The sequence below is a fragment of the Populus euphratica genome, unplaced genomic scaffold (assembly GCF_000495115.2).
Source record: "Populus euphratica unplaced genomic scaffold, PopEup_1.0 scaffold499.1, whole genome shotgun sequence".
NCBI lineage: Eukaryota > Viridiplantae > Streptophyta > Magnoliopsida > Malpighiales > Salicaceae > Populus > Populus euphratica.
The window spans coordinates 111,954-134,832 of NW_011500376.1; the positions used below are offsets into that span (position 1 = coordinate 111,954).

The following is a 22,879-nucleotide window of genomic DNA, read 5'->3' on the forward strand; positions in this document are numbered from 1 at the left end:
AAGTACTAATCAATTATTATAAATCATACTTTAGTTAATGAGTTATTGATACTTCAAGTGCAAAATGATGATATAAAACCATGATAAAAATGCACTTTTAAGTACTAATCAATTGTGCATAGATAGAGTCATGCTTCTATACAATTTACATCTTTGCTGTATTTCTTAACATCATAGTTTTCACTAACCTCTAAAGGGCATGATTGTATTTCTACATCCTTAACACATCATAACATATATCTATTTTTAAGGATGGATGGTTCAATTAGGTGTTTATAACCATTGTGTCAAATTCCAATTAGCCATTAACGGCTCCTCCTACAAGATCATTATTTTATCGATAAATGAATCTATCTAATAATGATTTAAAAGTCATCTAGCTGGAGATGGAAAACACAAACAATATAATTTATTATGATAATATTATGATAATTAATAAAACAATATAGGTCATGGTCAATCAACTTATTCAAATAGAGTGAGTAGAGATAAAATCGATCTCTCATGCATATTACAAAGGCAAGTGTAAGGGCATCTTCCAACAATGAACACTTTAAAATAAATGTATATGAGTTTTCAACCACATTCTAGATATTATATGTCTATGTAGCAAACACAATTAAAACCCTAATAATAATAGAGCATGATCACACACAAAGTATCACCCTTTCCATACCCTTTCCACAGGTATATAGGTATCCTCAAACTAATTATATGGCTTAACAGCCTCACTTACAGATAACTTAACATATGCTTCGGTAATATCAGGCTATCCTCTACTAAGGTAATGTTAATAATATTTACCTCAAGGACTATTATTGACCAATAACTAAAAATAAGTACAAACCCCTAAACAAGATATATAAAATTAATAACAAAAAATATTATTAATGAATAATTTTGTTTATAAATTATAGAATAGAAGTTGAAGGTATTTTTTTCTTTAAAAAGTTCATATACAAGTAATGAATATAGATGAATTTCATTAGAAGCACAATATTGTAAAATTTATAATGTATTTATGAAACTATCAAAAGAAAAAAGAAAAAAAATTGTTACAATAATAAAAGAGTTTAAATAAATTTTCTTTCTAAAAATAACTTCTAAGTTTCTCTATCTAGATTCTATATCCATCTGTTTTGCATATGTTTTGGTTCGAAATTACATAATATGTTCCTATCATTTACTAGAGTTTAAAGTTAATGAGATTAAGAAAATTAAGAAGTTTCAATTGAGGAAAGATCTTTACAATGATCTTATTGTTGGTAACTATAAAATGGAAGATAAATAGTTCTTCTAAATTTTTAAATGCATGTGAACTTCATTGTTTTTTTATTAAAGAAAACCTAACAAAATGTCAAGTTTCTGTACCAAACCATGAAATAGAGAAATAATAGTTAGTAGTTCCCTAATAGTTAGTAATCCTTTATCTAGTTTAGTAAGAATTCTAAGCAATTGAATCTCGAAAAAATCTTCATTCCTTACTATAATGTTGTTGTATTTTGTTGAATCATCCAATATATTTTACAATAGCAATAATGAGCCATGAGCCATGTGGGAATATCATTTTTTTTATTGTTGAGATTTATGTGATAGTTTTAAAAGGGGATCTTTCTTTTCAATAATTATTTTTCCTTAGGAATTTCTTCTTAAAGAGGATTAAGAAATTTCTTAGTCATGTTTAATGATATATTATTGATACCACATAAGTTTAGATAGGGGAAACAATTAATGTGATTTTGAAAATAGGTTACAAAGGTAAAGCATAACTTGAAGATGTTATTTACTAGTTTTGAAAAGAGAATGAAAGCTTAAGGTTTGTGGCTACATTCTTTTCTAAAATTTTATGGTTTTTGTATGAAATAGAGTTAGGGATTTTATGAAAGAGATGATATGCTAGGTAATAATTGCAATATAAACATTGTAGTTTGAGATTTTATGAAGGAAATGATAAAGTAAGTAATAATTGCAATATAAATTTTTTAGTTTTTGAAAACCTAAATGTTGCACATAATTAGCTAAATTATGCTCGTTTGAAATGATTTAATTAGCTGACATGTTAAATAAAAAGGTATGATTGATGTTTTTGAGTAATATAACTTATTTTTTAGATCCTTTATGGTCAATTCCTTCAATTGATTTTAACATTTAAATGACAATAGATATACTTTCATTAGCTCTAAAATAAAAAAATACAAGAAATATTGTTTACGCCAAAGACAAAGTTCCACATATTGAGTAAGTAAAAGTAATAATTATTCATTGTTGAATATTAAAATGAAGGATAAAATTGATCATTAATAGTGAAATTGAATAAGTCTGGGAAGAGTTCAAATTGATCAAAGAAATTAAAAAGTGATTAATCAAGGAAATTAAAAGTTATGATTATTTTTAGGAAGCAATCAACCAAGAGAATTAAAAGTCATTAATGCTCAAAAGAGTTAGAAATTATGATATACCTGGAAAAAGTAATTGATCAAGTAGATAAATGTAGATAAATGTTCATGTGATTGACCAAAAAACCAAGTCCTACTTTAAATAATAGTTTATAACAAATATAATAGTAAAAGTTACAAGTTAGTTAGGAATTATCTTAGTGTTGTGAAGGAGACATGCTAATAAAGATATGAATTGTATTAGGATTCAAGTTTCTAAGCTTTTAATTTGCTATGAGTCATTTGTATAAAGTTAAGAATTGTGTTCTCATAGGATTTCATCTATGTAATAATATAAAAAGGTCATCCAAGTATTTGAACTGATGGTTAACCCTATATACATATATTTTTATATATATAATTTACTTTTATTTTATAATTTATCTTTTTGAGTTATCCTTTATATATATTTCCTTGCTTTTCTTTATGATATTTATAGCTTATCTTTTTTATATTATTTTCTTATATTTTTCTAATTTAGTTTATCCTCGTGTTTTTTTTTTAATTTATTAAAATCAAATTGGTTTCTCTATATTTCATTGGATTTGCAAGTTCATACATGTATTGAAAATGATCGTCAACCTCATATACACATATATTTTTATATGCAATTCACTTTTTTTCTATTATTTATTTTTTTAACTATTTTTTATTTATATTTTTTTGTTCTTGTTTACAATTTTTATAACTTTATCTTTTTTATTTTGCTTTTTATATTTTTCCTGTTTAGTTTAGCCTCATGTTCATTCTTTTGGATATGTTAAAATCAAGTATGGTTTCCTATATTTCATTTGATTTGTAAAGTTATTTGTACTAATCCTAATTTATTTACACAATATTTCATATATATATATTGTATTATCATTGAAAGTACAAGAGTGTTTTTTTTTAATTTCTATTGAAAATTCAACAAAGTTTCCTCTAATTTTTTAATACCAAATTATTGACTCAACTAATTGTTATAACCTGTAAATAAAAATTTTAATATTTTTTTTTCATCATTTAGAACTTTCTTATTTGTATTAAACCCAACATAAGAACTCTTTTTTTTTCAATATTTACTCAAATGAATTAATTATTATATTAGTCAAAAAAATATTACAAATAATGAGATGATTAATTTAATTATGACGTAATGCAAGACACAAATTCATCTTAAAGTAAATAAATCTAAAAATGATTCCACATAATTACGATTATGTGTTTTCAAAAGAAAACTAATTTAAATACATCATTTGTACTTAACTTAGATTTATGTACCTTTTTGGATATAAAATTACATTACATAACAAAACATGCTATTAATTATATAGAAATTATTAATACAAGATCTACTATTCGGTTTAATGCTGCAAAGTACCTAAAAATTTATATAATATCCAATATAATTAATTTATAAACAATGAGTATTTATTATTACTACTTATAGAAATCGTTAATATAGTATTAGAATGAATATCTGGTTTGGGCTATCTATACAAATTGTATTAGTTGGGAGAATAATTTGTGAAATTTTTATAACATTGTGTGACGGTAGCAAGGAAGGTCTGGGAATCAACAATTTTTTATTTTTATCTGGCAATTAATGTGAATTATTAGCAGTTTCATGGTATGATGGTGTGGCTCATATGGCTAGGGTTCTGGTCATTTTTTCAAGTTTAATAGAGGTACAACAGCTGTGAAATTTTCACCACATAATCTAGATCTTACCCAAATCCCTTCAATTTGTAGGATTTCCTCTCAAATGTTTTGTAAATAAGCTTGAAAATACCCCCCTCTCTTCTCTATTGTTGGTGGTTATAGGGAGGGAAAAAAATGGGTATTTATATTTCAATATCATTTTGTCCATATCTTTTCTCTTTTCTAATAATTAATGTTATATTTTCTTTTATTTTTTTAATTTTATTTCTTGTAATTCAATTCTATATCCTTAATTTAATTTAATTCATTATATCTTAGGGTTAAGATTTTAATATTTTAAAAACATTAACTATTATTTATCTTCATTTATAATGCAATTTCTTTTATAATTTTTTTCTCGTTGGAAGGGATAAACAAAGAACATATAACAAAATTAATTTATAAATTATCTAATTGATCAATAGACAGAACACATATAATTTAATATCATCATCTTCTTATCAAAACAACATGGAACTAAAATCATAGGCATAAGTTTCTTTTCATTATATATCATGTGTTATCTTATCATTTGCAATCTAGCAATATGACAATAACATGATTACAATAGCTTTTTTCCTACAAGAACAATCCCATAGAAGCAAAAGATCCCACAAGAGTAGCACATGCATGAAGCAATGAGCTCATTTGCATTCGTTCCCTTCCTTAATGCTTCCTTGTCATATATGTAATTGCTTAGGTTTTTTTTTTAATGAATTTTAAAATAAAAAAAGACTTAGAAGTAAAAAAGAAATAAAAAATAAAATAAAGAAATAAAACGACCTAGATTTTGATTTGGAAAAATGATGGTAGGAAAAGGAAGAAAATACAAAAAATGTAAGGTAATTTATGCGTTAAAACAATTAGAATTGTGAACCTATAATATTTTAAACTTTTTTGTGTTGATTGAGTTTAAAGATTTTCAGCTCAATATGTAAAATAAAATCAACTATATAAGCAAACGATAGGATGTAAATTTTTTTTTAAAAAAATTACTAATTATTATTATTATTATTATTTAATATCTACACATATCTGTGGAAACAACAAACATAATGCTGACCTGTGTAAAGATGAGCTTCTAAAAAAGAAGAAAGCAAAAGCCAAGAGGGAGAAAAGCTTAATTAAATGAAATATTAGGGAGATTACTATAATTTGCAGAAATGTATTAGTGACTAGCTGTAGCACAAGATCTCCTGCAGGGTTTTAGAATTATCCCAAGAGATCAATGAATCACTAACGCCATCCCCCTAGGGTTTAAGCAAGGCCCCCTTTTTCCAAAAAAACACTCACACACAAAATGGCAAATTCAATGGCTGTTCTCTCACGCAGACTTTACCTTTCCCTTCTCTCATCAAACCCAAAAATTTCACAGCTTTCAATGCCCTTTTGCACCTCCTCCACCACCACCACCACTAACAACCTCTCCTTTCGTGAAGAAGAGTCTGAATTGGACGGCTCAGACACTCACTCAGTCCCCAACTCAACCACCTCAAGTTCACCATCATCATCAACAACAACATCTGAAGGATCGAGCGGGTCACGAATGGTCCAGGATCGTCCCCTTGAAAATGGCCTTGATGTTGGCGTTTACAAGGTAAATGCTACATTATACTTAAAAATGTTTACTTATTCCTGTTTTTTTGTTTTCTAATATTTAGTGTTTCAATTGCTGGGTGTTTTTTTTATTTTTTATTTTTTATTTTATTTGGATTTTGGCTGCTTTTCTTTTAGGAATCGCAGAGAAATGAGAAATGTCTCCTGGCTTTGATTTTTTTTTCGTGTCAAATGAGCTAGATTGAAGCTTTATAAAGATTTCTTTTCGGTCTGTAGGCGATATTGGTGGGGCAGGTGGGGCAGCATCCATTGCAGAAGAAGTTGAGGAGTGGGAGGGAGATAACGATTTTCTCAATGGGGACTGGTGGGATTCGCAATAATCGAAGGCCATTGCAGAATGAGGATCCTAGGGAGTATGCAAATAGGTGCGCTGTTCAGTGGCATCGAGTTTCAGTCTACCCAGAGAGATTAGGTCGTGTTGTAATGCAGAATGTTGTGCCTGGGTAAGGTTTAAGCAAAGTATATTTGTTTTAATGCTACAATAGTTATGAATTGGTTGTTAGAATCTTATAATTTGACTCGATTCGATTGCAAATGATGCTGAGTCATGTGGTGAATCACAGATGGACATGAATTATACTAATCATTAATGGTTGAATTTGGTTCAGTATGATGCACTTTAATCATATGATTTGACTCAAGTAGCATAAAGGTCAAATGCCTATTTTTGAAATAGATGGTAAGAACTAAAAATAAGAATCCTATAAGTCCAGATATTACAAATGGCAATATATGTGAAACCTTTTCTTTGATAAATATTTTGATTTGAGACTCTGTAAATTAAATTTCCGCTTAGGGATGAAAAAAGACCAGTAGTTATGAACAAAGGCAACAAAGATGGTGATGGTGATATCATTATTGTGGAGGATTAATACTTCGTATTAAGACTCAGAGATCTGGTAGTTTGCTGGAGATTAGAAGATGCCTTTTAGATATTACTATATATACTATAAGCTAATTAAGTCACTTGGATGATCAAGTACCAAAAATGCCTCGAGCTTTTTTGAATTATAAACATGTAGCATTGCTATTTATCTTTTGTAATGCATATTTTGTTTGTTGCCAAATCTAACATTTCACTATTCAATTTGATAAAAGAATCCCAAAATGGGCTTTCCGATTCAACAGTTGAATTGTGATTTGATGATACACACTTACAAACATGGCTAGTTTCAGTTATTTGAATGTTGGGATTTGGCTTCAAGTGATGATCCTATTACTGGAAAGGTTATCATAGTGATCATAGTGGCCAGTGAGTGGTAGTATCTTTTATGCCAGTGCAACTTCAGTAGAATTTTGAAACCATCCATACCATGGCATACCATCACAATTTCAATTGCCAAACCATTTAGTGAAGGTGTCTTGTACTTACGTTGAAGTTTAGGTTCTAGGAACAAAACATGAGATGATCTTGGAAGTTAAGGTGTTGGGAGGGAGGATGGGTACAATTCATCTTGGGATGGTAATTTTGAACCTTGGAAGCTGTATGAATTGGAATGGAATCATATTCTCACCTTTGTGGTTTGAGGTTCAGTGGTGCATATTTCTTGAGGGTGTGAATTTTATGTGGTTGTATGCATAGCATCATTAAGAGATGATGTTTCTGATGCAGCACAAATAGAAAATTGATAAGAAGTGAGAGGGGAGAAAGATAAAGCCAAGAAGAGAAGAAAAGGAGCTGAGGAAGAGAAAGAAATGAGCTGAAGAAGAGAGGAAAATTAGGGGAGGAAAACTAAAAGTTGGTAACTTTTTTATCCATTCATCATCAACTAACTACAATGTTAAAAATTACATTTAAAGAGTAAAACCCTATAACAATCAACAATTACACTAAAGGGCTGAAGCCTAAAATAGAATAACATCATATCTAGTAATAAAACTCAAATAAAAGTCCAAATAAATTAAACCTAATAACATAGGCTAAAGCCCAATCTCCCATTCAAAGAACAATGGGTTGAGCTACCCTCCATCATCTATGACCATATGTGACCGTTGTCCCCACTAGTTTCTCAAAGCAAGAAGAAACAATGTTCATTTGTCTTTATAGCAACAAAATCATTTAAATGAGTTTGTATATCTTATTTTCATGTGTTTAATATTCTAGCATTTAGGCTGTGACAATGCTTTAATCATTTGGCTCATACATAAGGAAATCTAATTTTGTTATATATTAAACCATGTCTTATATCTGGTGTCCCCGCTAGTTTCTCTAAGCAAGAAGAAACTATGTTCATTTGTCTTTATAGCAACAAAATCATTTTAAATGAGGAGTTTGTATATCTTATTTTCATGGGTTTAATATTCTAGCATTTAGGCTGTGATGATGCTTTAATCATTTGGCTCATACATAAGGAAATCTATTTTCGTTATATATGGATACGTTTTCTTTGAACTGGTGGATGTATGTTATTTAGCTGTAAAGCAATAGCTGTCTAATCAGGAGGTCTGGATGGCTGTGAAGAATGCTGGAGTTATATTAATTTAAAAATTATGAGTAAATTCTACTAGATTTTTAAGATAACTATAGATAGTAGCTGTGAATTTGCTTGCTTGAAATGTTAAGAAAAAAGCAGAGATGTTAACTTGATGTTTTAAGAACTCTGCATATAGAATTTCTAAAATGTAGCGAAGCCCTATTCAGTGCTCTTTATACCATCAACAGTCAATATGTGATCTATAGTAAAAGTTTGATCTCCTAATTTTACTAGGTGAAAATGCAGAAAATGAGAACAGTTTCTGTGCTTTGTAAAAACCTTCCCAATTGGGTATTGCTATTAGCTACTTGAAGTGGTGAAAATGCAGGAGCCCTAGCTTTTGTTCTGTTCTGGGGACCTCTTGTTGCCTGTTAGGGATCAGTTAGTGATGAATCTCTTCCCTATCTATTGTCTTTAGCTTATTAACTCTAGATGGGTATCATTTTGTTATTTACTTCTTGAGGGAGGCCTTTTTCAACCTAAAGGTCCTGCTTTCTCTTCTTGTGATACATGTCTCTGGATTTTCTTATGTTGTGAAATCATCTTTTGTACCTGTGCTTCTTGAATTTTCTTGACATTTGACTTTAACTTTTGTTTACTGCTAACTTTTGTTATGGACATCTTTGTTGCTATCTGACTAGTTTTATTTTTTTATTGTTTTTTTTTTTACTCCTGTTTATTGTAGTTCAATTCTATATGTGGAGGGGAATCTGGAGACGAAAGTATTCACTGATCCAATAACTGGTCTTGTACGTCGTATAAGAGAAATTGCAGTTCGTCAAAATGGTACGTTCACATCTGTAGTCCGTTGACTAAAAATGAGGAGACACTATGATCTTGTTGTTGTTGTTGCTGTTGTTATTTCTATTCTTTCCCAATTTTGTGTTTGGGATTAGGATGCAATTGATGAATTTCTTTTACAAAGATGGAGATTTGTTAATCATTAAGATGGATATGCTTCTTTCCGTCAATATGCATGTCAATACATACAGACTCCTCCCGATAAAAGCATGCATGACAGCAAAACTGCTGTCTGATAATTTAATGGGATCTGCTGCATCAGGTGGCAAATTCTTGTCGAGGCATCTTTCTTTTACTCTTCTATTGATTTCTTGGATTGATTATGAATTATAAAAATAAACCTACAACGCAGTTAATAATTCTTTTTATCTTTTGAAGCACTGGTAATTACTATACATTGCCTTTTTTGGTCAAGTACAGTTCTGGTGAGCTTTTTTTAAAAAAAATAAAAATAAAAAGACTGACTGGTTTCCTTTATTCTTGTTGGATCTAAAGAGGTATTCTCTCTTTAGTCAACCTCTTTCGACCAGATTAGAATCTGTGAGATTAACTTTATTTTTGGACTTCGCAGGTCGGCTTGTCTTTTTGGCAAAAGGTGCCAATGATCAGCAAGCCAGTTCATCGGAGTTGAAAGGTCTTGGCTATTACTAGAAGTGTAGCTAGAACTGCTCAAGTATTAACATAACACTGGCTTGCACATTTGTAGTTATTTTCTCAGTTTATTTCAAGATTAATAGAGGTAGAACAAATGTGAAATTTCTATAACATTGCGTGACGGTAGCAGTTCCATGGTATGAAACATTGCGTGACGGTAGCATGGGAGGTCTGGGAATCAACAATTTCTTATTTTTATCTGGCAATTGATGTGAACTGCTAGCAGTTTCATGGTATGATGGTGTGGCTCAGGTGGCCAGGGTTCTGGTCATTTTTTCACAACTTTTGCAACAAGCTCTTATTTAAGATTTGGGTTATGCCTCCTCGGAAGAGCACCTGGTAGCTTTGCAAGTTATTCATGTAACTGCGTTTCAAACAGTGTTTTTTTAATTTTGAAAAACAAATTATTTAAAATTAATATTTTTATGTATTTGTATGATTTTGAATGTGATGGTGGCTAGAGATATGGGGTCACGGTGGCTGACTGTGGTGAGGATAGGGGCTGAAGGGTAGCGGGTGATGGTTAATGGCAGTGTAGGTAGTGGCTAGGTTAGGGTTTTTGTATGTGGAGGGAGAGAATATGGGGAAGATTTTTTTTTCTTTGGCCTCCCCTCTTGTGTGAGATTCGATCACCATTTTATAGGTAGAATATCTTTTCTTTTTTTTTGTTGTTTCCTTTTAATTGCTTAGTGACCAAGAAAATCAAATTACATTAGTCCCTTTTCTTTTTTATTTTGTGTATTGTAATTTTTTTAAAATAAAACATTAATATTAATTAATGAGAAGAATTAATCAATAATTTTGAATTGTGCCTATTAATAGTTGAACACATAGGAAATAAATTTTTGAATTTTGAATTTTTTAAAAAAGATACTGAAAATTTTAGAAAATAAATTCTTTGTATAGCCAGTGATCTAATGTATTTATACAATCGATTATATGAGTTTACTTCCATATAATGATAGACAATAATAGTTTTCTTGTATTGTTAAGAAAATAAGTTATTAATTGTTATGTCATATTGTATCATTGGTGAGACATGTGGTTATTCTGCAAAAAGATAAACACTTATTATGAAGACAAGTTAATGAAAAATAGCTATGGATGAAAAAAGTAGGTGTTAAACTAACAATTCATATGTAAGAATAAGAGAGTAAAGCGTCATGCCTAACTTGTGGTGTGTGCTGTTCGTTGAGCTTTTCAGGAATTTTCACAAGATTATTAAGTTCTTAGGTGGTTGATACGAGTTCCAATTTCAAGCAAGTGTTTAAACCAGAATGTAGACCATTTAGGCTAAGCCTAACTAGACTGGCTTGTAGTTTTTTTTTTTTTTCATTCATCAAGCATAAATTAAATGTGTATTTTTATTTATTTAAATAGTTTTAATATGATGATGTTAAAAATAATTTTTAAAAAGTAAAAATAATTGTTTTTGTGTCCTTATTACTCCTCCTCATGCTCCATCCATCTTTACGAAGATACTTTACACAGTGACCATAACAAAGGGATTACCTCACACACCCAAATGGGGTAATTTATTTTCTTATGTTCGTTGTTTACAGCTTAGGTTTTTTTCTTTTTAAGAAAATATTGAAGGGATTTCTAAAGATATTTATTCTGATTTCATGTTAAATTCACTAGATGAATGAGGCAGCTCTACTCACTCATTATCAAAAGAAGAGAGATCATGCAAAGGAAAGATAAAAATCTCCCTCTTAGAATAGAGTAGGGGAGTTTTATGATCTTGTGATGCAATCAAGAACAAAATACAACGAGAATTGTTATAATTCAAAACTTTAAAAATATAAAACATCATAATTATAGAAAAATATTTAACTTTTACTCTCTCTTGTCTCATTTATTAAAAAGTTATTGCAACTTTTTATATAGAAAAAAATCTAGAAAACCCTAGTAATGTTGAATAGAAAAAAAATAAATTAGAAAAATCATTCCCTTCAAATAGAAAAAAAAAATAACAAGCTTAAAAATACAAGGGAAAAGAAAGATTTAAATTAAATTAAATTACATAAACTAAGAAAAATATTAATTTATTTAAAAAAAAACTCTTATATTAGTCTTTCTAATTTTATAAAAACTTGTTCTCAAGTATAGACCTCACTAAGAAACCATTCTCCATCACAAATATTCTCGTGTGTGGGTTATTTTATTGTTAATCCTAACATAACACCTTTTTATGAGTTATATCATTATGAGTTCTTAACATAACATTGTTGTACATGTCCTTATTATTTCTATTTGAAAATAAATAGAATATTTTTCTTAATTCACTTAGAATAATAAATTCTCTCTTGATTACTAAAATATATTTATATAGCTTATATTATACCCAATATCTTTTTATTTGTTATTCTTAATTAGAACAATGTATGATAATGATTAAAACACAATACTTCTTATATAAGATAATATTGTAATTTTAAATCTAAGTAATCATTTATACAATTATTATATAAATTTTTTCATACACATATATAATCTTTTTATATAAAATTTTTTATGAGTTAGTTCAATATATATGTTATTTGATAAAAATCTACCTATTAGTTTCAAGTTTCTCTCATATTTTAACTCATGAGAGTAGTGGTTTTTAAAATTTTCTTTCTGATTTGCTTAATAAAAGCTTATGCATTTCACATCTTTCTGTAAAAAAATAATATAAGCACAATTAGAATATTGTAAATGTCTCAGCAATAACAAGTTTGATTAAGACAGCGTCATTTATGGAATGGTTATAATAATCTTTAAGGATATTATTGTATTTTTATGTTCAATGTCAAACTTCGTTATTAATGGACTCTAATAGTGAAAATATTTATTGTTGTTGTGTTTATTCTTGTATTTCATTTAATTTAATTAGGTGGAAAAAACATATTTGTGTATATCAAGAATATCATATAATTAAAACAGCTATATATAATTTGAATACAATTTTTATTTTGTTATTTTTCTCTATATACAACACAACACGAACATACATTTCGGTGGGACAATGTTATGAAATTTCAAGAAATGAAGCAATTTTCTGAATTTTTGAGAGGTGATTTCTCAACATGAAATTATATTTTCTGGTGATGGATGCTTCAGACATTTGGCTTCTACAAAGTAGTAAAATCGAAGACAAATGTTTTTGTTTTATAAAAGGATCAAGTGCAGACTTTAAAGCTAATGCTGGGACCGATGTTGATAAGAAAACAGATAAAATGGTTCCTTTACTGGAGATGGAATTGATAATTCTTGAAAAAAAGAAACTTCGCAGCAAACAAAGTGAAAAGAAAAACGTTTGTTCACTGAATCCATGCAGGAAAAGGACTCTCAATACATAACTTGGGGATTGGCCATAAAGAATTTACTCTCAACGAGTTTACATACAAATAATCTTTACAGAATGGAAACTGACAGCCCATCCTAGATTTAACATGAAGCTTGACAAAGAGGAATGACAGCGGTTGTTAAGAGATGAAAATACAAATAATATGCCTCGATATCAGATGACCCAAAACCAAGCTACAATTGATCCAGTAGCAAGGCCAACCACAAGGTACAGCACTATCACAATTCCGGCAGTCTCTGCCTGCCGTAAGGGGACAACCTTGGGAGCAAGAATCATCAGAACACTAGTCAAATAGCCATTTGTAAGCCCTAAAAGACACGTGAGTATTGTTACTGGGATCTCTGTTCGAAAGAATTTAGGACCGTGCAAGCAACCATAGAAGAGAGGATAAAACAGCAATCTTACAAAACAACCACCAATGGCAATCTTTGCATTCTTTAAGAGATAGACAGCGGTCAAAGACTTGCCAACCAAGTCAAACACATTGTAGCCAGCAATGAGGATGATTGAGTACCAATCCTTGAGAATCTCAGAGTGCACATCCTCCGTTATATATCCTGGGAATATCGATAAAGTTACAACATAGATGATGACAATTCCAATCCCATACCATTGGACACTACAAACAATCTCCCACAAGGTTGACCGCCAGCGAGCTCCAGTCAAGGAACCTTTCTCCTCTTTGTCCTCATTCACTGCCTGAATTTTCAAGTCAGCATAGTACTTCATAATTGGCAGTCTATGTGCGATGTTGTAAAAGACAAGGCAGATGGCCATAACTACAATTCCAACAGCAAAGTAGAGGTTCGCACTTTTTCGCAGACCATGGGAATCTTGTGTATATACAGCTTTGGTTAAAATTCTTAGAATAGAAACAAGGACCCCTGCATTTAACACTTACACAGTTAAAAGTGTACTTTGAAAAATTGGAGCTTCATTGCATGATTAGTCAACAACACATAGATAATCATTACATCCTATCCTAGTAGCACATGATTAAGATCTAGCATATATAGGAAACACACTAATGATTGCAGTAGATACTCGGTAACTCCTAACTAAAAACATGCTCTAATCTGTTCCAGCATGAGACAAACTTTCCGAACATAATTCCAAGTCTCTTCAAAGGAGAGATGATGAAGTTGAAAAAGCCCTTTTTGTTTGCTGCTAACGCTTATCATAGGGTAGATTGGTTAGGCAACCAAACCATCCAATCTTCTTGCTATTTAAGGTCACAAGTCCATTGAGAAATGATTACATCCTAAGGTTTGCATTAGTTTTTGCTTAAAGGAACTGCCTATTAAATTTTAATAGCATCATAACATACAACATTTCAGCTCACAATTTGCACAGGCAACTACCATTAAATGGCAAATCATCACACTAAATTTAACTACAATCTTAATAGAAACAAAAACAAAATTCCAAGTTCATACCGTTATCAATTATTTAATTCGGCAGTAATGCAAAAACGAAACCCAGAAATTAATTATTATGATCCTTATAAACTATATCTACAATAAACGAAGAAAGATTTAGAAAACAATTCAAGAAATAGTACCAGAGGCAGCAGTGCCAGCAACAACGGCTTGCATATACCTCTCAGGCAATTCACCAGCAGCACCAATAAGTCCACCTTGGACTAAAGCATCCGCCATACCCGAAAGTGCCAAAGCCCCAACAGTAACATAAAACCCATCATACAACCCGACCCGACCCTTAATATAAACAGCATCCATAACAGGAACAACCAAAAGAGCCACAATAAAAAGACCCAAACCCAGATTAATTCTCAAATACGCATCAGATTTATGTGCATAAAAAAGGATGATCACTACAAGACACGCCAGGCCCACAAGCATGTAAGCAACGGAGAAGATGCGATCAACTGAGACATCTGGGTAGATGTAAGAGAAGTAATCCACGGCTGTGATGAATGCGTTCCATGGAAGGAGAAAGCCGAGGCCTAGAGTGAAGTAGATTATGTAGGCTAACTGGAATGTGTCTTTTGGGATTTTTTGTTGGGAGATGGTGCTGTTTGTGGTGGTGGTGGTGATGGCGGCGGCGGTGGTGGGGAGGAGGAGAGAGGATTCAGTGTCGGGTTCTGTGTTGGTGAGTCCCATCGGGTACGGTTTGGATTTGGGTCCGGACTCTGGGGTTCGATGAGAGAGAATTGTGCGTGAAGGATTTCCTTTTTCACGGATTTGTTGCGGTGTCATAGATTTGAAAGGAATATTTATTAATGCGTTCCGTAACAGGAGGAAGAAGTTGATTTTATTTTTCCTGTAATTAATTAACTTTAGTCGTCAGATGCGTGGTTTTGAATTTTAGATTTTTTCAATCTCTTTACGTGGATATTAAATTTTAATTTTTATGTAATTTAATTTTTTATTTGATTAAATTAATTTTTAAATATTAAAATTCACTTCTAAATTTTAATTTTTTTCAATTAAAACCTAACTTAATTTTTAAAAATCAAATTTTCTTATCATTAAACTCTCAATAAATTCAAATAAACTTTTAAAAAAATTTAATTGAGTTTTTAAATATTTAATTTTAAATTTTTTTAAATTGATTTTTGTTTTGAATGAGACCTTCATCTTTAAAATATACTGTGAAATTATTTTTTATTTTGTATATTTAATTTTTTTTTAACTAGTTTTTGAAAATTTCATAAGCGTTGTAGTATATTTTTCCTATTGATATGTTATCTTCAATTATTTTTTTATTTTTTTTGTTTATATTGAATCCCAAATATAGGTAACAACAAGGAGCACATGAACCAAATAATGTAAATTCCAGGTTAAAATTTTAAGAAAATATTGAAGTAGAGTATATTTTAAATGAATTTAAATAAGTAACTAATTGTTCAAAATAGAAGTGGACACTAATAGTGAAAAATAAAATAATTAAGTGTGAATTTTCAATTATAGTAGAAATTTGGATGAAATAAATAAATAAATAAATAATATAAGAAATTGAGAAGTTTCTTGAAAGTTAATCATGAATGAATTAAATAAATTTTAGTATCAAATTATATTAGTAACTAAAAGAAATAACTAAAGATATTGGAGAGGCAAAAAGGAGTAGGAAAATTGTAAATAAGCTAAAAACTCCATCTGTTTCTTCTTATAAGGATGAAGAAGAAAAATATGGTAGAAATTTAGAGAGTATACAAAATCAATTGATAAAGTGTTCTACATCTTTTTATCCAAGTTTTAATGAAATTAAATGAATTTGGATCAAAAACACCCAAATTTTGATTTAAAGTTCTTGGATGAAAATTAAAAAAAATTATAAAATTAATCTTAATTGAATCCATTGGAATGAAATAAATTAGGAAAGGTATAAAATCTCAAAGAATTGATGAAGTAAGCTTGGTGTTTTGAGGGCCTATGGGGCTGGCCAAGTTAGGAGTGAAAAAGGAATTGTGTTTATTTAGTATAAATGCTTATAATTGTATGGGATTGATGTGTATTATTATTATTTGTTTTTTTTTTACGTTTTAAAAGTGTTTTTGAAAAAATTTAAATTTTTTTTATTTTCTTCTTTGCTTCAAATTAATATTTTTTTTAGTATTTTCAGATTATTTTGATGTGATGATATCAAAAATTATTTTTAAAAAATAAAAAAAATATTATTTTAATGTATTTTCAAATAAAAAATACTTTGAAAAGCAACCGCAACCACACTTTCAAACACACTCCACTTAGAGTGTGTTTGGTAGTGTGGTAGCGGTTGCTTTTCAAATAACTTTTTGTGCTGAAATGCATGCCAATAATGTTTTTTTATTTTTTAAAAATCATTTTTAACATCAGCACATCAAAACGATCCAAAACATACAAACCATATTAAATTTTAATAAAAATAAAAAATAAAAAATTTTTGAATTTTTTGAGAACGCAGGTTCAACCACGTTCCCAAACACTGCCTTAGTATGTACAAAATGTAGTATATATGAACACATTAGTTCTTAAACTAACTCATAACACTCAAATTCAACTATCCTTTTAGGATGTTATTAGCTGAAACCAATTGTTTATTCATCTTAGTCATCCACTTAAAATGTTATTGATCGAAAATAGTCATTTACTCATCCTAGTCATCCAATTAAAATGTCATTAGTTATAGCTAATTATTTGTTCTGGTAAAATTAAGTTTAATATATGAAATCAATGTTTTGTAGGACTTAATCAAAAATAAATTTAATCTTTTTTATATATACATGATGTAGGATTTCTAGTTGATATATATTCTTTTGATAATAAATACATATTAACCAAAGAAGGCTAAAGGTCTAAAAGGAAACTTACATGTGCTTGATTGATAAAAATAAGTTGAAAAAATCAACACAAAAAGGTAAATGTACATTGCAGTTTAATATATAATAAATTTTTATTCAAGTATTTAATCAAGACATGTAAAACTAATTTAAAAAGTTAATTTACAACTTTATAACTTGATGTTTATCTTGAAATTGTTAAATATTGTTTTCAACGTTAAAATCGATTATAAAATCTCATTTTAAATTCTTTAGACAATTTAATTAGTATATCATTTTGAATATATATTTACTATCAATTACTAATTTATCCAAATTTCATTTAATTATTTTATTGTGTTTATTTTTAATAAACACCCTTTAAATATGTGTGTGTTAGTATCTTAGTTGTTAAAAAAATTATGAAGGATTTGACATCCTCAGTGTAAAGGCATTAGGGGTTCAAAACCTTTGAACTTCAAGGTGTATGCAATGAACTTTTATTGCTTTGTAATTTATTAAGAAATGTTAAAATTAAAATACATGAGACCAAACTAAAAAAAACATGAAGACACTAGGTGGTTGTATTAAAATTAATGTAAAAAGTTTACTTTGATGTTTTTAGTTTGTAATTTACCTATTTTTTCGATCACTTTAGTTCTTTTAAAATTTCCTTTATGTCCAACTTAATTTCTCTTATTTTTTTATCCTTGTTTTGAGGTAAAAGTGAGAAAATCATCATATTTAAGTGATAAAAAAAAAATTGTTAGTTGAGATTGATTCCAACCACTAAAATAATCTATATTAGTGTTAACAAGTTTCATTTGATGAGAGGGATTCTATTAGGTGTTTCTTTTGGCTTCAAGTTGTATGAAATAATAGATTTCTCAGCAAAAAGTTGAGTTTCAGATTGATTTTTTATTTCTGGATATATTTTGATTTATTTGAAGGCATAAATGATTTTACTTGGATCTCTAAGTAGTTGTTTTAGGTATATTTTTTTTGGTGAAAACAATGGTTGAAAAATGAAGATTTAGGTGTAAAACACCATTTCTCTAAGTTTTTACTGACCATTTGATTGTTAAAATTTAGGCACAACAATGACAACTTATTGTTTTTTTTTTCAAAAAAAAGCTAGCATAGATGAATTTAAAAATAACAATAATAATAATAATAAAAGTTAGGCACTTGAACTTCGAGACCCATGTGCATGTGTTTTTTTTTTTTTAAGGTCCCAAGCATGCCACATCTAGCCCTTTTTTTTATGTACTTTGGTTGTTTTTTCTTTGATTTTTCTCAATTTTATACTCTAGTGTTAAGTTTTTCTTTTGAATTTCTTTTTCAAATTCCTCATTCGATATTTGTTTTATTTTTAATTGGTTCTCATGATTTGTTTTATTTTATTTTTTTATAAAATTATCACGATCTTAAATAAACGTCTTGTTATTTTGTTAGAGCTTGATTTTGCACACACACACACACACACACACACGCATATATATATATATATATATATATATATTATTTTTTTATCATCTAACTTTGAACTCATTAAATTTATTAAGTCATATCAAGTTAATCCCTGTATTACTTTTTTTTTATTTACTAGAAATTAGTAATACCTAATTTTTTTATTAAAAAAAATTAGTATAACCCAAAGCATAACATAAATCTAGTGACAAATAAAAGTAAGTGACTTCAAGCAAAGCAAACCCACCACCAAGCGGGAGCACCTAATCCAAAATATCTAATTTGTTTATCTTACCCAACTCAGTTTCATTTCTTTATTTTTTATGTGTGTATAAAACAAAAAATAAAATCCTGCATAAAAAAACCCCATCTATTTTTGTGTGATATAATAATACTAATAATAAACAAAATATTTTATTTTAAAATTGATGTAATTATTATACTCTCTTGTAAGACAATTATAAAAGTTTATGGTGCTTCATTGTTTGGAAGCTCCATAGTTTGTTTATTTTTTTTCAATCTTCTTTTATCCTTTTAATTTCCCCTTTAATTTCATTACTTTTTTGTTTTTTTTGTGATTTTTTTTAATTTAATCCTTCAATCTTAGTTTTGTATTAGTTTTTTTTCTCAATTTAATCCTTCAATATTTAATTAATTTTGAATTAATCTTTATAATTTATTTTCTTTTGTCTTCTATAATCTTATCAAAGTTTCAAACAAATATCATAACATTTGATATATATTCGATTTTACAATGGTATATGTTTTGTTATCATGTAATTAAGTGAAAAATAGATTTAGAAAAATAAAGTTATCAAATAGATTCCATGATCTAGGTTATAGGTTAAATGAGAAAAGTCACGAAACCCGGGTTGATCCAATAAGTTGTTATCTTGATGTTAAGAAAATAGTTATATCACCTTGAAATTTCTTTAAAAGCTAAATCACTTTTTTTTTCCTTTCATACAAGTTGGATGAGGGTGTTTGTTTCTATGGTTGCTTATGCTTTTGAAGTAAATCATAGAAAAAAAAATGTTTGGTAAATTATAAAATATAATTTATTGTTTATGGAACCCGATATAATTTGCATTTAAAACTCAGGTTAATTGAAAGCAGCTTCAAGCTGCTTCTCTTTTTATGCTGTCTGTGGAGAGTAAATTAATTCAATTTTTACTATTCATAGCCAGATCGGGTCCGATCCAAACTTAAATATGCCCAAACTTAAATATATTGGATCGGGTTCGATCCAGTAAAAAAATCTAATTTTTTCTATTTTTAATTATTTTTCATTTGAAAAACTAGTGTTTAACATTATTCAATGATACTACATAAATTAAAAGGAATCACATAATGATATAACATTTGCAGAATTTGATTGTAATCTCAATTTTGTTTCTGATGATATTTTACTTGATTTTATTACACACTAAAAAAACTATAGAAACTATAGTTCTTGTTAAATGAATTTCGTACGTGTTGGAATTATAGATAGTTTAATGAAACAATAAAAAATATTTTATATGTAGTATTATTTATTTCATGATATAATAACAATAGTTAAGTTTACAATATTTAAATTAAAAATTATATATATATATATATATATTTTATAACCTCAACTTTTAAAACATTTTAACCAAACATATTTAATTATATTTTATTTAATCTCAATTTTAATTATAATTTTAACAAAATATATATAAATAACAAACCAACCTAAACTAAAAATACTTTTTATATAATAATTTTTTTAATTATAATTATAAAATCTATCACAATAACAAATATATTTACATGTTATTAAACTAGTTGCTATTGTCTGCAGACATCTGGCGGGTCGGAGTTTTTCAATCGGTTAACCAGGCTCGCATGCGTCATGGTAATTATGAACCGTATCATGCAAACGGTGCCGTTTTTTGTTTTTATTTTATCTCTTTTTTTTGGCCTTTCGTATCTGAGCCGATCTCCTTGTGTTGGCACTCGGCAGAAACGGATGGATTGTCTTGGTAGCTACTGAAATTTTGTTTGGTTTCCAGTTCGTCCATTTCTAGAAGGAAAATTATTGGTCAATCTTCAACAAATTATTCGACCCGACCTTGCCCTACAGCGCACACACCGGGCAGAGGCTCCAATGAAATACCTGCCTGCGCATGCGTGATCAGAGAAGCCTAAATCGAGAGATTGTCGCCTGCGATTAATTAATTGGTAAACAAGCAAGCATATTTGTTTTTGATATGTTGTTTGCCTTTTGATCTCCCAATTTTTTTTTTTTGAGGTAATCAGATCAGATTAGATTCGATGGATTGCTGTGTTTGTTAGAATCTTGTAGTGAGTTTCAGATAAATTTTGATTGTTCTTAAATTAAAAAAAAAAATCATAGATTATAAGGTGAATTGGCCTTTTGTTTTTTTTTTTTTTTTTTTTTTGGGGGGGTGGCGGGGTGTTGATTATGATTGAATAATAAATAAACTGTGCTGTTTTGCAACAGGTAGACAGTGTTTATCTGAGAAAAAAAAAAGGTATGCTAAGGACTAAGAGGAAAGTGCCTTCATTGGTGGATCTTTGTGTTAGTTTAGCAGTAGAGAATGTCAAGTACCTAGGAGATGTTGGAGAAACTGATTTACATCTTCTTGACCGCATCTTACCTCATTGTACAGTGGATCAGCTGATGCACATCGAGAAGAGTACTGTTGTAAGAATTTACTACCATCTTTATTTCTCCTAACTTCTTTAATTTTAATCCAAGTTTTCCCTTCTCTTTTTTTTTTTGTTTTGTTTCATTCATTCAGGGACGCGATCTTAGTTCAGTAACTGATAAGCTGTGGAAAACATTTTATGAGAAACAGTTCGGTGAGAGGAGTACTGATCTTGTGATTCAGAGGATGAGGCAGAAGAAAGTTTCATTTCGATGGTTACAATTATACGAGGTACTTTCCATCTGGAAAATTAAAATTCCTCATAAGAAACTTCTTTCCCCTATAAAACTTTGTGGAATGACTTCTTTCTAGGCAAAGCTGAAGGAAATTGCGGAGGCAGAGAACAAATTAGGTTCTCGAATCAGGCAACTATACAAAAAAGAAGATGACAGTATGTTTTTTATTTATTTTCAAAGTACATAAAAAAGCTTAACTTGTTGATTTTTTATTTTGTTTTCTATAAGGGATTTGTGTTTATTAGTTGTATGTCATATGGTGTAGCAGTGAGTTGTTTGTACTTCATGCTGTTTCGTGCTATGGTGTATTTTGCTGTATGCATTTTGCATTTAGGATCACTTAAAGGCCACTTTTACTAAACTGTGGGTGTGAGTTCTGAGAGCAGTCTCATGCAGGTAACACTGAAGCTTAGAAATGCATCTTAATCACTCGTATAAGGCTGTACTTTACCCAGACTAAAAACCAATTGTTGGTCTTTAGTTCTGAGCAGCATATGCTTATTTTGCTTTCAACTTTGTTTTTTTTCCCTTTCTTGATGTTGAATTTGCTCTATTGTATCAAGGTGTTGAACGCTGGGATGATAAGGTTTGGTCAAACATCCTATTAGTTTATATGTTTGTATTCAAATCAAGCTTAATATATAACAAAACAAACTCCTTTTTGTTCCCTGAGAACATCTTTGTTCTTTTACTGAGATCTCTCATATCTCTGTGCACAGTTTTAAGCAAATGTATGTGTTTGGAAAGAGGAATAATTTAGATGGTGGTTTTAGGAGATGCTGTCACAATTTTTTGTTACTGAAGTCAAGAAATATATTTGATGAAACTTTTTTTTTCTCCCTCTCCTCTCATATATTTGCAGCCTTTAATGTTGGTGACCTTTTAGAAGCTTAATGTGCTAAAGACTATTACCAGAAAAATTACATGTAGTTTCTTGAATGATTGAGTTTGTGGTAGAAGCTTAAAAATGGATAATTCTAAAATGTAATGAAGTTTTTCATTGAATTAGAAATTCTTAATATGGAATTTTCTTATCTAGAGTGAAATTTTTAGGGTTTGGAGCTAGGTTTTGTAAAAGTTACTTCCTGAGTGAACAAGGTACCCGTTTACTTGATTGAGCATGTAACAGCCCAGCCCAACCTACTGTATATTGTTCGCTTTGGGCCTTCCGCCCTCACGGTTTTGTTCCTGGTGATGCGAGCC

The 22,879-nt window shown here is 29.3% G+C and overlaps 3 protein-coding genes and 1 long non-coding RNA gene across 8 annotated transcripts in view; 2 read left to right on the forward strand and 2 right to left on the reverse strand.

The window, feature by feature from the left end:
- The first annotated feature begins 5,210 nt into the window (after positions 1 to 5,210).
- On the forward strand, positions 5,211 to 9,940 carry LOC105114186 (Nucleic acid-binding, OB-fold-like protein). Its single transcript, XM_011010660.1, has 5 exons — positions 5,211 to 5,712; positions 5,949 to 6,175; positions 8,892 to 8,992; positions 9,579 to 9,773; positions 9,808 to 9,940. Exons 1-4 carry the CDS (start codon positions 5,416 to 5,418, stop codon positions 9,656 to 9,658), a joined length of 705 nt encoding a protein of 234 aa, XP_011008962.1. The 5' UTR covers positions 5,211 to 5,415; the 3' UTR covers positions 9,659 to 9,773; positions 9,808 to 9,940.
- Positions 9,941 to 12,947: 3,007 nt separating this feature from the next.
- Positions 12,948 to 15,293, reverse strand: ENT1 (equilibrative nucleotide transporter 1). 2 transcript variants are annotated; one of them, XM_011010662.1, is made up of 3 exons: positions 15,261 to 15,293; positions 14,575 to 15,225; positions 12,948 to 13,897 (listed from the first exon to the last, which is right to left on the reverse strand). In XM_011010662.1, exons 2-3 carry the CDS (start codon positions 15,134 to 15,136, stop codon positions 13,167 to 13,169), a joined length of 1,293 nt encoding a protein of 430 aa, XP_011008964.1. In that variant the 5' UTR covers positions 15,137 to 15,225; positions 15,261 to 15,293; the 3' UTR covers positions 12,948 to 13,166. The 2 variants fall into 2 exon arrangements, with proteins under 2 accessions (XP_011008964.1, XP_011008963.1); XM_011010661.1 differs by having other exon boundaries at positions 14,575 to 15,221; positions 15,257 to 15,293.
- A 5,369-nt stretch (positions 15,294 to 20,662) lies between these two features.
- Positions 20,663 to 22,879, forward strand: part of LOC105114191 (transcription elongation factor B polypeptide) — a 5,088-nt gene continuing 2,871 nt past the window's right edge. The window contains exons 1-5 of one of the 4 annotated variants that reach the window (XR_840082.1): positions 20,664 to 20,873; positions 20,932 to 20,949; positions 21,237 to 21,436; positions 21,534 to 21,671; positions 21,753 to 21,831. Coding sequence is in view for 1 of the 4 variants with exons in the window: in XM_011010664.1 (XP_011008966.1) it covers positions 21,266 to 21,436; positions 21,534 to 21,671; positions 21,753 to 21,831 (388 nt within the window). In the remaining 3 variants the exon portion in view is untranslated. Of the gene's footprint in view, positions 20,950 to 21,232; positions 21,437 to 21,533; positions 21,672 to 21,752; positions 21,832 to 22,879 lie in introns of all 4 variants that reach the window. The other 3 variants (XR_840083.1, XM_011010664.1, XR_840081.1) reach the window with 3 other exon arrangements.
- The window catches only part of LOC105114189 (uncharacterized), a 9,617-nt gene continuing 8,756 nt past the window's right edge, over positions 22,019 to 22,879 (reverse strand). Inside the window, exon 2 of the long non-coding RNA XR_840079.1 lies at positions 22,019 to 22,411. This is a non-coding gene — a long non-coding RNA (uncharacterized LOC105114189). The remainder of the gene's footprint in view (positions 22,412 to 22,879) is intronic.